The sequence below is a fragment of the Podarcis bocagei genome (genome assembly GCF_964188305.1).
Source record: "Podarcis bocagei genome assembly, chromosome: 5".
NCBI classification, from domain to species: Eukaryota; Metazoa; Chordata; class Lepidosauria; order Squamata; family Lacertidae; genus Podarcis; species Podarcis bocagei.
Window position 1 is genome coordinate 99,622,388 of NC_138129.1, and position 14,813 is coordinate 99,637,200.

The 14,813-nt window shown below is 52.1% G+C and overlaps 2 protein-coding genes across 3 annotated transcripts in view; one reads left to right on the forward strand and one right to left on the reverse strand.

The window, feature by feature from the left end:
• ATF6 (activating transcription factor 6) overlaps positions 1-14,813 on the forward strand; it is a 106,685-nt gene that overhangs the window by 36,597 nt on the left and 55,275 nt on the right. The window lies entirely within an intron of this gene.
• LOC308587821 (uncharacterized protein) lies at positions 9,141-10,780 on the reverse strand. Its single transcript, XM_081195645.1, has 2 exons — positions 10,266-10,780; positions 9,141-9,521 (listed from the first exon to the last, which is right to left on the reverse strand). The coding sequence occupies exons 1-2, from the start codon at positions 10,599-10,601 to the stop codon at positions 9,255-9,257; spliced, it is 603 nt and encodes a 200-aa protein (XP_081051771.1). The 5' UTR covers positions 10,602-10,780; the 3' UTR covers positions 9,141-9,254.

Sequence of the window (14,813 nt, forward strand, 5' to 3'; positions counted from 1 at the left end):
CTTGAAAATACCTTTAGGCTTACTTCCATTCTAAGCAATGTTGACTAGTTGTCAGTGCTGGTGGCCTGGAGAGAGTGAGACAAGGCAGGAAGTCATCCTGTAAGCAGCTCCACGTGCACCTCATAAATGAGTTGTTTAGACTGAAGAGTTAGGCTCAGGTCAAGAGTTTTATGGGTTCAGATGCAGCCTCATTGACTGACCTATAAAGCTCAGTATGACTGTCTGGTCGCCCCATCTGTCCCTCACTTCCCTCTGCAGCATGTGCAGAAACTGCCTTCTTGACTTTGGGACCCACTACTGGTCTCATCTGCACAATCTGCCGGAGCTTATCTTCGCATGCAGGGGAACTCCTTAACTCGCCAAGGGTTTGAGACCCATTGACTACCCTCACCTGGCCTGTCAAATCCATTTCCCAGAGTGTTAGGGAAGGGGTTGTACCTCTGGTGGGTGACACATCATGTTCCTTCTGTGATATTTTGTCCACCTTTGGTCCCCACCCTGCATTCAGCTCTCAGCTGTGGCTCCTAGAAGATGTCAGCATGCAACAGTGGCCACACTCTGGGAAAAGGGGTAAAAGTGCATGAGAGTTAATTAAACCACATCAAAGTTGCATTGCGTGGTTATACCACTGCCTTGCAGCAGATGGCATAATGGCTTAAGTGCTTTTAAGGCAATGGTTTTCAAATGCTCTACCCTTTTGACCTCATTTGGTCTGCAGATGAACCCTTGCATGCTTGCAGGAAACATTTCAGGGCAATGGCCAAGCCTATTGAACCTCACATGAATGATGCCCTCTCCATCCAGCTGTTGCCTATTGCAAAGAGAGTTCAGTAGTGATGAGAGATCTGTCTTCTAGAGAATCTTCTTCTCCATTACTGATCTCCTCATAACTGTATTCCAATAAGTGTCGGTCCTGTAGTGTTTCCCTCTGTAGCCACCACTTAATACCACCCATTAATAAGGCAGCAGATCCACTCCCGCTAACTGCCCCCCATTAAATATAGTGCACCCACAATTTACCACAGATCATCTCATGGGGGACTTGTGTGAGGGAAAACTTAATGACAGGAGTCTCAAGCAGAAAATAAACAAACAAGAAAAGTTTTATTAAACAAAAAAGGTTTATGAAACAAAGTGGGTCAGGAAATTCATTTTTTCAGGTAGACGTTAACTTGTTTACTTTAACTAACTCAGGCTTAAACACAACACTATAGGCACAGCTCTTCTTGAACTTTAGTTACTAAAAATCAGTTGTTACGCTTCAGGTGGTAGATGTTCAGGTTTCTAGAACAGAGAGCAAAATGCTCAACTCAGTTTCTGTCACTGAGATATTACCATTGAATACTTTCAACACCATGCCGCTTCCTTCACAGCTTCTCCTCAGTTGCCCACTCTCTTAGCCATCCCACCCCTGAGGTCTTCTAAATGAGGGTCTCCTCGCCCCCTGGGACTGGGCTGGGAGTCTTCTGGACCTAGAAGAACCCAGGGAGGCTGTCATCCCCCCAGGATCTCCCTCTCCGGGCTCAGACTCAGCCCTCCCAGGACACTCCTGTCCGTATTCCTTTCCCAGACTGTCAACCTGGTCTCCCTATCCTCTCGCTATGGATAGTCTCCTCAGGGTGCATGATTCGCTTCACTCAGAACCAGTTCTCCTTATCTCACTCCCAATCAAACCCTATTTCCTAACCTGAACCTTTGCACCTTCTCAAAACCAAACCCTATCTCTCATCTTAAATCCAGCCCTATCTAACTCTCTCTCTCAGAAACGGCCCCCTTTATTCCTCCCCCCAAAGTGCTGTTCCACCCTCCTCTGTGGCTAGTTGACTCTGTAGCTCTGGTGGGAGTTGAGGGGGGCTGGCTCACCAGACGTCGGCTCTGCTAGGCTGGCTCTGCTGTCCGTCACACCCTCACTCTCTAATATGCATAGCTCGTTTCAATTTTTTTTAAAAAAAAATGTTTGCCAAAACCATCTACACCTTTCTTTTTGCGGGGGGAGGGCGGCACAATCTGCATGCTTTCTTCTGACATTTATTTAAGAATTGGAATTAATATGACCTTGCTGCTGATGGAAGAATGTTGTATGTATGAACTTGATGGAAACTTAATTGAATTCTTGAAATGTAATTTAGAGTTTGATTAGAGATTGCATAAATGCTACTGCACAGCAACCCCCCAGAGTACCTACCCACTTCAGTAACATGAAAGGACCCCCTCCCCTTTTCATGGCTTTAAGGGATGCTTTAACTGAAGAAACGCCAGTCTTCTAGAGAGCATTGGAGCCTTCTTTGCTAGGCAGGAGTGTGTGTGTGTGTGTGCTTAAGCAAACACAACTTGGGTGAGAGAGACATTAATCTGGTCTCACCTTAGTCAAACTCCACCTGTGTCTTCCAACATTATTAGCTCATACGGGTAGAACAGGAACATACATTTTTGCTAAAATGAGCATGGAATAGCATGAAGGGATTGAGGTAGCAGAATGCATATGGAGCAGACTGGAGACAATTTGATCTAAGGAGACAGTAGTGTGAAGTAATGGGTCCTATGGTTGATATTATTTACCTCCAGGAGCTTCAAAGACTTCCCTTCACTGAAATCTTCCTTAGAAAAACAGTCCAGGCAAAATGGGTGTAAAAATGAGCTAATAGTTTGCTATGCAGATTATGTTTCCTTCAGAACTAGACACTGATCAGGACTTTCCAATGTTGCCCAATTATACAAGCCCATCCAAAGTCAGGAGTTTTGACCCCTTAGACATTCTCCCATTCGTTGGATGCCTTGTAACTTAAGAGTCTTTTTTTTTTTTTAACATGAACTAATTTTGTTCAGTGCACAGAATGGATATTACTAAGAACAGCAGTTGCTGGTATTTTTGGAGCTTCTCTATGTTTTGGCCTAGCTCTTAAAGAGAGTATCAGTCCACAGCATATAAATGTTCCTTTCTATCAAAAATAAGAGAACAAGCACACCCCCCCCAAAAAAATCCATAAACAATCTTGCCAGCAAATGTGAACGCTAGGTGAGAATCTTCCCCTGATGACCAATATTCTATGTGGTGGGATTTTATTTCTTATGATAGAGCCTTCAGTCGTGCAAGTCTCCGCTATCAGTGCAAGTAGTAGTACAGCCCAGACAGTTTTATGCCCTCCGTGAGAACTAGGCTGTTGTGCCAAAGGGTAGTTGCTCCATTTGCTCTCTATATAATTCAGAGCCAGCCACCTAACGGTATGAACTTCCTGGTTATGGATCATGTGTGCATTGGCTTAGCTGGGTCATTTTATTTTTAAAATTGTAATAAAAGATGCTATGTTAAAGTATGAAATAGTTATCTTTATCTCTTAGAACTTATAAATATGTTTTTTCCTTAGTAATGAAAATGGGGCAAACCTTCCCCCACAATCTTGATTGAATTATTTGTTAGTGCTGTCAGGGCTCGAATCTGAGTCACCAATTGGCCATCTCTGCTGTGGGTACTGGCAGTCAGCCAACACTGCCACCACCTCTGCAGTTCCTTACCTGGTGAATTTTGGGCTTTTGATTCAGTACACCTCTACTCTAGCCACTCACTTGTCAGTTACCTCAGGGCTCGGTCCTCTCCCCCACGCTCTTCAACATCTATATGAAGCCGCTGGGAGAAATCATCAGGGTTTGGGGTGGGTGTTCATCAGTAGGCAGATGATAGTCAGCCCTACTTCTCATTTCAGTCGGAACCACTTAAAACAATGAATGTTCCTGTGTGAGTGTCTGGAAGCGATTGAAGGGTGGATGGCGGCTAACAGATTGAGGTTGGATCCCAACAATTCAGAAGTTTTGTCTCTAGGGCAGTGTTTCCCAACCACTGTTCCGCGGCACACTAGTGTGCCGCGAGATGTTGCCTGGTGTGCCGCGAGATGTTGCCTGGAGGGAGGCAGGCGAGTCGGGCAGCAAGAGGCGGGGCGGCGGCGGCGAGGAGAGGCCGCCCAGCGCGGGGCTCTCGCCGTCTGCCTGCCTGGCTGCCTGCGAGCTCGGCGGGCAGCGCCTCCGTCCGCAGCGCCCGCCTCGCGGCTCTCATTCCCTGCCCCTGCCAAAGCTCACCCAGCCAAGCCGCGCTCTCCTTCCTGCCTCGCTTTGCTGCCTCCTCCCCCCCCACCCCCAAAGCTTGGAGGTTCCCCGGCAAGGGGGAGGGAAAAAAATTGAAACTTACACTTTCGTGCGTCCCTCCTGGCGTGACGCTGCGCGCTGACGTCACGGGGCTGTAATGGTGGTGTGCCTCGAGATTTTTTTCATCAAACAAGTGTGCCTTTGCCCAAAAAAGGTTGGGAAACACTGCTCTAGGGTACAGAGAACAGGCAGGTGTGGGGGACTCGCTGGTCCTGAATGGAGCAACTGTGCCCCTGAAGGACCAGGTGCGCAGCCTGAGTGTCATTTTGGACTCACAACTGTCCATGGAGTCACAGGTCAATTCTTTGCCCAGGACGGCTATCTACCAGCTCCATCTGGTTCGCCGGCTGAGACCCTACTTGCCTGCGCACTGTCTTGCCAGAGTGGGGCGTGCTCTGGTTATCTTCTGCTTGGACTACTGCAATGCGCTCTACATGGGGCTACATTTGAAGGTGACTCAGAAACTACAACTAATCCAGAATGCGGCAGCTAGACTGGTGACTGGGAACAACTGCCAAGATCATATAGCACTGGCTCCCAGTACGTTTCCGAGCACAATTCAAAGTGTTGGTGCTGACCTTTAAAGCCCTAAATGGTATACCTGAAGGAGTGTCTCCACCCCATTGTTCAGCCTTGGCACTGAGGTCCAGTTCCGAGGGACTTCTGGCAGTTCCCTCACTGTGAGAAGTTAAGTTACAGGGAACCAGGCAGAGGGCCTTCTTGGTGGTGGTGCCCACCCTGTGGAATGCCCTCCAATCAGATGTCATGGAGATGAGTAATAATATATCTTTAGGAAACATCTGAGGGCAGCCCTGTATAGGGAAGCTTTTTAAGGTTTGTTGTTGTTATTTAGTCGTTTAGTCGTGTCCGACTCTTCGTGACCCCATGGACCAGAGCACGCCAGGCACTCCTGTCTTCCACTGCCTCCCGCAGTTGGGTCAAATTTTTAAGTTTAATGTTTTATTATGTTTTTATATAAGCTGGAAGCCACCCAGAGTGGCTGGGGCAACCCAGTCAGATGGGCGGGAAACAAGCAAGCAAACAAACAAACAAATACCGTATTTTTCGCCCTATAGGACGCACTTTTTCCCCTCCAAAAATGAAGGGGAAATGTGTGTGCGTCCTATGGGGCGAATGCAGGCTTTCCCGGGCTTCTTGCAGCTCCGCGCCACCCTCCCGATCCCGGCGCGAAGCTGCGCGGAGCTCCGAAGGGTGGCGCGGAGCTGCCTGTGGTCCAGGGCTTCTTGCAGCTCCGCGCCACCCTCCGGATACCGGCGCAAAGCCGCGCGGGGCTCCGGAGGGTGGCGCGGAGCTGCCTGCGCTCCAGGGCTTCTTGCAGCTCCGCGCCACCCTCCCGATCCCGGCGCGAAGCTGCGCAGGGCTCTGGAGGGTGGCGCGGAGCTGCCTGCGCTCCAGGGCTTCTTGCAGCTCCGCGCCACCCTCCCGATCCCGGCGCGAAGCTGCGCAGGGCTCCGGAGGGTGGCGCGGAGCTGCAAGAAGCCCTGGAGCACAGGCACCTCCGTGCCACCCTCCCGATCCCGGCGCGAAGCTGCGCGGGGCTCCGGAGGGCGGCGCGGAGCTGCCTGCGCTCCAGGGCTTCTTGCAGCTCCGCGCCACCCTCCCGATCCCGGCGCGGAGCTGCGCGGGGCTCCAGAGGGTGGCGCGGAGCTGCAAGAAGCCCTGGAACACAGGCACCTCCGCGCCACCCTCCCGATCCCGGCGCGAAGCTGCGCAGGGCTCCGGAGGGTGGCGCGGAGCTGCAAGAAGCCCTGGAGCACAGGCACCTCCGTGCCACCCTCCCGATCCCGGCGCGAAGCTGCGCGGGGCTCCGAAGGGCGGCGCGGAGCTGCCTGCGCTCCAGGGCTTCTTGCAGCTCCGCGCCACCCTCCCGATCCCGGCGCGGAGCTCCAGAGGGTGGCGCGGAGCTGCAAGAAGCCCTGGAACACAGGCACCTCCGCGCCACCCTCCCGATCCCGGCGCGAAGCTGCGCGGAGCTCCGGAGGGTGGCGGGGAGCTGCCTGTGCTCCAGGGCTTCCTGCAGCTCCGTGCCACCCCCCGGATCCCGGCACGAAGCTGCGCAGGGCTCTGGAGGGTGGCGCGGAGCTGCCTGCGCTCCAGGGCTTCTTGCAGCTCCGCGCCACCCTCCCGATCCCGGCGCGAAGCTGCGCAGGGCTCCGGAGGGTGGCGCGGAGCTGCAAGAAGCCCTGGAGCACAGGCACCTCCGTGCCACCCTCCCGATCCCGGCGCGAAGCTGCGCGGGGCTCCGGAGGGCGGCGCGGAGCTGCCTGCGCTCCAGGGCTTCTTGCAGCTCCGCGCCACCCTCCCGATCCCGGCGCGGAGCTGCGCGGGGCTCCAGAGGGTGGCGCGGAGCTGCAAGAAGCCCTGGAACACAGGCACCTCCGCGCCACCCTCCCGATCCCGGCGCGAAGCTGCGCAGGGCTCCGGAGGGTGGCGCGGAGCTGCAAGAAGCCCTGGAGCACAGGCACCTCCGTGCCACCCTCCCGATCCCGGCGCGAAGCTGCGCGGGGCTCCGGAGGGCGGCGCGGAGCTGCCTGCGCTCCAGGGCTTCTTGCAGCTCCGCGCCACCCTCCCGATCCCGGCGCGGAGCTGCGCGGGGCTCCAGAGGGTGGCGCGGAGCTGCAAGAAGCCCTGGAACACAGGCACCTCCGCGCCACCCTCCCGATCCCGGCGCGAAGCTGCGCGGAGCTCCGGAGGGTGGCGGGGAGCTGCCTGTGCTCCAGGGCTTCTTGCAGCTCCGCGCCACCCTCCCGATCCCGGCGCGAAGCTGCGCGGGGCTCCAGAGGGTGGCGCGGAGCTGCAAGAAGCCCTGGAGCACAGGCACCTCCGCGCCACCCTCCCGATCCCGGCGCGAAGCTGCGCGGGGCTCCGGAGGGTGGCGCGGAGCTGCCTGTGCTCCAGGGCTTCCTGCAGCTCCGTGCCACCCCCCGGATCCCGGCGCGAGGTCCTGCGGGGTCGCAAGGCTTGCAGGCAGCAGCCTGCAGCCCATAAGCTCGGGGGATAGCAGGGAGGCGGAGCGCCGCCACCCCGCTATTCCCGGACCTGATCTGGAGGCTGGCGGGGGGGGGGGGGAGAGAAGCAAGCTTGCTTCTCCCCATTGCCAGCCCCATAAGCTGGGGGACAGCGGGGCAAGCCGCTGCCCCACGGAGGCTAGAGATGCTGTCCCTGAAGGCAGAAGAGGGAGATGGAGCGCTCTGTCTCTCTCTTCTAGCTTGGGGATGGCTGCGCAAACCTGGGGGGGAAATAAATTTTTTTCCCTTGATTTCCTCCCCAAAAAACTTGGTGCGTCCTATGGGCCGGTGCGTCCTATAGGGCGAAAAATACGGTAATAAAACTTTAAACCTTAAAAAGCTTCCCTATACAGGGCTGCCTTTAGGTGTTTTCTAAAGGTTATAGTGTTACTCATCTCCTTGACTTCTGATGGGAGGACGTTCCACAGGGCAGCACCACTACTGAGAAGCTCCTCTGGCCGGATCACTTCTCGCAGTGAGGGAACTGCCAGAAGCCCCTTGGTGTGTGACAGGGCTCTCTGGCACTGCTTGCAACACCTGGGAAAATGGATCCTCTCCCCCCTCCAACCCCCATGTGCAGTGGCTGGCTTTGGCTTAAAGCAGTGCCCTTTGCAATGCCAATATTTGGTGCCCCTAATAGTGCAACCGTGTATATGCCTGCTCAGAAGTAAGTCTCTTTTGAATTCAGTGAGACACTTCCTAGGCCAGGAGCTCTGTCTCGCTCACCCCATAGTCAATTTGTTTGTTGGCTTCCACAGTTTCTCCCAGCTTTGCAGGCACCAATACAGCTCTTTGCAAAGGGCACAAGGGAGCCTAGGTATGCCTCTGAGAACGGGAGAAAGGTCAAGGTCAAGAACTTGCTCCATTGTGATGAGGTCATGAAGCTACCTTGTTAATTATAGTATCTTGCCCACCTGAAGACATGACTGAACAGGGGATACCTCAAATCTAAATAGTTAAATTGAGTTGAAAACCAGCTGTGGTCCACACATTTAACAGTGAGGGGAACACAGCAAGGCACATTCACTGGTGAGGATTCCATATTTAGTTCTTAGCTGGGCCAGGATGATGTTCTACATGGTGTTTGTGGGATACATTTGATTGCATTTACTGTATTTGATTTGGTTTGGTTTGTGTTCTGCGTTGCGTTGGCTTCCCAGGAAGAGTTTGTGTGGATTGGGATGGCATACACACACACTGCAACGATGAGTACTCTTCTATATCATTTCTGTAGGGAGTGTGCATGGCAGCCTCAGTGACTAAAGGGAAGAGATGTTCCTCAACAAGGGCTGCAAAAAGTGTTATTGCTGACTGACCATGCAATGGGTGGCAGGCACAGCTGTTCCAAGGAAAGGGAGGGATGTTGAAGAGGAAACCAAATTTATCAGACCAGGTTTTGCTTGGTTGCTGAGGGATCTTTTCATGCCCTGGTGTCTTACACTGTTCTGTCAGGTGAGTTCAAGCTCACGTAAACTTGAGCCTCTGTCATTGCATCTCTTGTCCACCCTCTACTTTCCTTGGAGTCACCTGCCTGTTTGCCTGCTTTTTAGGTTTCATGCATAATGACCCTTTTTGCCCATCATTCCAGAGCAGAGACTATATCAGGATAGCAATGGAAGGGAAATACTTTTTGTTTGCTGCTGCCATAGAAATGCTACCTTAGTGGTAAGGCTAGCTATGAAATATATTGAGGAGGGCTGGTATTTAATTGCTAACTTAGTATTTTTGTTACCAGTGAAAAAGGAATCTTCTGACAGACAAATGTAGCATTGTTTATCCTAATTGTGCAAAACTGAAGTTGCTTAATACAGCAGGGTCATATGGAAGAATCACAGCATATCAGATACAGGCTTTAATTTTTGGGTAGATTTTTTTTTAAATAAATGTTTAATAGCCTTTCATTTGGGCCTCTTTCACCTCAATCATCCACAAGATTCTTCATTAAATTCTTCTCAAAAAGGTTGATCAAGCATATTGAGATTTTTGCCATTTATTGTGCTACCCTGTTGACTTAAGAGTATGATTAGAAAGATTGTGAAAGGAAGAGCTGAACATAGCAGGGAAGAACCTGGGTTTAGGTTTCATGCATTATGTGTCTCCACTGGAGCTGTGGTTGTGGGGACAAATTGGGAAGAACTGTTCGTCTTCATCAAATTCATCTGCTTTGCTCTTTTTGCTTAATTTGCGATATTTGACTTCTTTCTTGTAACGGTGAGCAACATGCTTCATGTATTTCATCATCTTGGAGGTGTTGGCCACCAGCCTGTAGAGCATTTTGTCCATGTTGTGGGTGTATTCATCATTTACTTTGGTAGCAACTGGAAGTGCAGGTGCTTGGACAATTGTCCTACAGGGCTGAGAAAAATGGAAAAACAGGGAGTAATACTTTGCATCGAAAGCAATTTACAAGTTAAATAGTGTTGCCATCTCTTTCACTGACCCTGCTATTATGCCTTTTAAGAGGAATTTGATGTCTGAAATCCCTGTACTCCTGGTCTTAGATTGCTGTCCTGGATTTGACCCTGTGGCATAAAAAACATCTGCTACTCCTTTCCTTTGGCTTTATGGTAGTATGCTCATTGGTCTTTTATCTGCTGTTCTGTGAAAGCTGAGCTTATTAGATGGCAAGATCACTTGATTTTTTAACATATAGGTAGGTATAAGTATAAGTTAGGCACATATTTAGCGAGTTCACTGTAGTTAGAGTCCCAGGTGGTTCAGTTGTTCATAATTTAGTTTTTTGTGTACAAAGCACACATTGGGCATATCTACACACCAGACTATACATGGTTTTGTCCTTGCAAAGAATTAGTGAAATCAAGTTCTGTGAGTGCTAAGGATCTCTAACAGAATTGTCAGTTCAAACTGCAACTCCCAGGATGCTGTGGAGGAAATTGATGTTAAATAAAACCAGTACATTTATAGTGTGGCTGTGCTCACCTTAGAAAGTGTTACTTAGAAAGTACTTCTGACTGTGATCAGCATTAAGACTCATGGTTTGTTTTTTTACATATATTTTTCTATTAAATTAGAATCTGAGTTAAAGGTCAGAAATTAAAGCTAGGGAGCCAGACAATGTGCTAGTTGAGAATATCTTACCGTTGTGGGTTTCGCCAGTGTCAATTTCAGTTTCAGTTTGATGAACAGGTAGTGCACAACTAAACCACTCACTATGAGGAATGCTACTTTACAACCAGCATACACAACTTCTAGAGACTCTTTGGATAGTCCTAAGCCAGTAAAACAATGGCATACTTGACACATCGAATCACGAAAACAGTTAGATTGCTGTTTAGTCGCCAGTAGTTCCAGATCCTGTGGAGTCATTTCCCAAGCAACTCTTGTCCAAGCTGGTCGTTCACAAAAGCCAATAACATCTTGAAACAATAAGACTGTCCAAAGGAGAGAAACCTGACAAGGACCTTGAGAAAACATTCTGTGAAATTTTCAGCAAGAAATGTCTTCTGCTAATTGATGTTTCCTGTGTAGGAATAGTAGCAAATAACTGTTTAAGTTCATATTCATTGTCTAAAAAAAATCTAAATAAATCAAATAAATCTTTCCATCATGACCAAGCTCTCAGCCTGAGCACTGGAGAGATTTGAATGCAGGCAATATAATCAACCCATCAGCTGGGGAAGGGTTCTGTGATGTCATAAAGGGGGATCCTGATCTTTATACATGAAAGCTTCTATGATGTCATTATGATTGCAAGATTTTTCTCAGTAGCACTTTTCTCAGTACAAAGTATGGAGAGTTTATAAAACTGGCAATTTTCAAAAGCTTACTTTATATTTGTCTGATAATTCAGGGGGACATGGGTGGCGCTGTGGTCTGAGCCTCTTGGGCTTGCTGATTGGAAGGTTGGCAGTTTGAATGTGTGTGATGGGGTGAGCTCCCACTGCTCTGTCCCAGCTTCTGCCAACCTAGAAGTTCGAAAGTAGATAAATAGGTATTGCTGTGGCAGGAAGGGAAATGGCGTTTCCATGCGCTCTGGCACTCATCATGGTGTTCTGTTGCACCACATGACCCGGAAAGGTGTCTGTGGACAAACAGCAGCTCCCTTGGCCTGAAAAGCAAGATGAGCGCCACACCCCATAATCACCTTTGACTGGACTTAACCGTCCAGGGGTCCTTTACCTTTTACCTTTACATAATATAATAGTACAGTTGACTTATGAATTCTGGAGGATGTATGCAATTGCAAGGTGAAGGGATACTACATAGTAATTTGGATGAGTCTTATTGCTCCTGAATGAGATCCAACATAGCAAGGTAGCTTCTCCTTCCTTTCCTCCCTTCACCTTGGGAATCACTGCACACCCTGAAAATCTGTTCCACAGGGCTGGGGAACACTCTAGAGCAGTGGTGGCGAACCTATGGCACGCGTGCCAGAGGGGGCACTCAGAGCCCTCTCTGTGAGCAAGCATGTCGTCCCCCAAGCAGGGCCATAGCTAGGAGGTAAAACTGGCACTCCAGCACTGCAGGAGACTTCTGGCCGCTTCCAGTATGGTCCCAGCACTGCTAGGGCACTGTTTTCACCCTCGGTGCTGCACAGGGGGGGTGGGGGGGAGGGCTTGTGCCAGGAAACTGCCACTCCGTCCAAAGCCTGCACCACCGCTACTCAAGTCACCGATCAAGCCCATCTGCCATCGCAACCAAACCTGACGGCCGCCTCTGAGCTGGTTCCGCCTCCCCACCATCAAGCTCGGTTGCGCCCAACCTGCCTTCCTGCTCTGCTCTCAGGCGCATTTAGAGCTGTGGTAACCCTGGCAAGCAGCTGAGCAGGTGTTGACTTTTGATGCGCCAGGGCCTCCCGCCAGTCTGTTGTTCCTAGTCGGAAGTAAGCCGCCTTGAGTTCAGCAAGGTTAGACAAATTATCAGCATGTGTACAACAGCAAAAATCACATTACCGTATATTTCGCCCTATAGGACGCACTTTTTCCCCTCCAAAAATGAAGGGGAAATGTGTGTGCGTCCTATGGGGCGAATGCAGGCTTTCCCGGGCTTCTTGCAGCTCCGCGCCACCCTCCCGATCCCGGCGCGAAGCTGCGCGGAGCTCCGAAGGGTGGCGCGGAGCTGCCTGTGGTCCAGGGCTTCTTGCAGCTCCGCGCCACCCTCCGGATACCGGCGCAAAGCCGCGCGGGGCTCCGGAGGGCGGCGCGGAGCTGCCTGCGCTCCAGGGCTTCTTGCAGCTCCGCGCCACCCTCCCGATCCCGGCGCGAAGCTGCGCGGAGCTCCGAAGGGTGGCGCGGAGCTGCCTGTGGTCCAGGGCTTCTTGCAGCTCCGCGCCACCCTCCGGATACCGGCGCAAAGCCGCGCGGGGCTCCGGAGGGTGGCGCGGAGCTGCCTGCGCTCCAGGGCTTCTTGCAGCTCCGCGCCACCCTCCCGATCCCGGCGCGAAGCTGCGCAGGGCTTTGGAGGGTGGCGCGGAGCTGCCTGCGCTCCAGGGCTTCTTGCAGCTCCGCGCCACCCTCCCGATCCCGGCGCGAAGCTGCGCAGGGCTCCGGAGGGTGGCGCGGAGCTGCAAGAAGCCCTGGAGCACAGGCACCTCCGTGCCACCCTCCCGATCAAGGCGCGAAGCTGCGCGGGGCTCCGGAGGGCGGCGCGGAGCTGCAAGAAGCCCTGGAGCACAGGCACCTCCGTGCCACCCTCCCGATCCCGGCGCGAAGCTGCGCGGGGCTCCGGAGGGCGGCGTGGAGCTGCCTGCGCTCCAGGGCTTCTTGCAGCTCCGCGCCACCCTCCCGATCCCGGCGCGGAGCTGCGCGGGGCTCCAGAGGGTGGCGCGGAGCTGCAAGAAGCCCTGGAACACAGGCACCTCCGCGCCACCCTCCCGATCCCGGCGCGAAGCTGCGCGGAGCTCCGGAGGGTGGCGGGGAGCTGCCTGTGCTCCAGGGCTTCTTGCAGCTCCGCGCCACCCTCCCGATCCCGGCGCGAAGCTGCGCGGGGCTCCAGAGGGTGGCGCGGAGCTGCAAGAAGCCCTGGAGCACAGGCACCTCCGCGCCACCCTCCCGATCCCGGCGCGAAGCTGCGCGGGGCTCCGGAGGGTGGCGCGGAGCTGCCTGTGCTCCAGGGCTTCCTGCAGCTCCGTGCCACCCCCCGGATCCCGGCGCGAGGTCCTGCGGGGTCGCAAGGCTTGCAGGCAGCAGCCTGCAGCCCATAAGCTCGGGGGATAGCAGGGAGGCGGAGCGCCGCCACCCCGCTATTCCCGGACCTGATCTGGAGGCTGGCGGGGGGGGGGGAGAAGCAAGCTTGCTTCTCCCCATCGCCAGCCCCATAAGCTGGGGGACAGCGGGGCAAGCCGCTGCCCCACGGAGGCTAGAGATGCTGTCCCTGAAGGCAGAAGAGGGAGATGGAGCGCTCTGTCTCTCTCTTCTAGCTTGGGGATGGCTGCGCAAACCTGGGGGGGAAATAAATTTTTTTCCCTTGATTTCCTCCCCAAAAAACTTGGTGCGTCCTATGGGCCGGTGCGTCCTATAGGGCGAAAAATACGGTAATTTGATGTGAGCAAGCAGTGTGCTGATGTCTGCTATTCAGAATCTGGCTTGTCCTGTTGTCTGAACCTAGGCACATGCTTTATTTCCTCCAAATAAACCACAAGAAGTAACTGCAGTTTCTTTTTGCTTAAGGGAGAATGTTTTCCTTGATCCCAAATAAAATGATGCATTCTACGTTCAGAGTCAAGTCGGTCCAGTCCACCCACATGTTCCAGTACAGGGTGGTCCGATGTCTCATACCAAGTGGGCCGCAAGAGTACTTTGACACAGAACTGGCGGGCCACACACTGCCTTGTTGTGTGGTGGGTGGAGGAGCAAGGACAAAATTTGACACCTCCTGCCAAGCTAGATAAGTAAGGCACCAGGCTTTGGGAAGAAGGTGCAAGGCTCTGGCAGGGTCCTAGAGCCCTTTCATTTTCTTTCCAAAGCTGGAAAATGCTAAATAGGCTTTTGGGAAGGAGGAGGGAGAACTCTAGGGCCCTGTCAGAACCCTCATGCCTCCCTCCCAAACCTTGTGTATCCAACTTTGGGAAGGCAGCAGGAGGGCTGCAGTTTGGGGGAAAATCAGATCTTGTTGAGGGCCACCCCAAAAGGCTTTGAGGGCATTTTCCTAGTAGTTCTGCCCCTCCCTGCATCCTATACCATCTTGTTGTACAGCTCTCTACTTTCTGGAAGAAAGTCACCCTGTATGCAGTGGCTCTGTTATTCTAAGCATGCAATTGGGCTTTAAAAGTGTTAAAATTCAAAGTCTAAGAAGAAAAGAGTGGTAATTTTGAGTTTGCAGAGCAGAAAATGTTTTTAAGAAACTTGGCATTTCCAGTCATTCAGAATTGCTTGAAAAAAAGCCATTGTATTTAATAAAACATTTCTGAGAACCCTCTGGAACTTCATAGCAAGGATTGCTCCTTTAAAAAAAAGTATGGGTTATTGGCAAACTTGAATGATCTGGCAAGGTTGACTTATGGCATTCTCTCATTGGCAGATAATGTAGAAGAAATATTATCTTTTATGTACAAAATTACAAAAAGCAGTTGGCATTCAGTGGAGCCAAACAAGTATGTTTCTTCCTGTCTAATTCATAGTCTCTCTCTTACTCCAGAAACAGTTGGGCCTATGTTTTTTTTTTCCTTTTGCAGATGAAAAGCAGGCA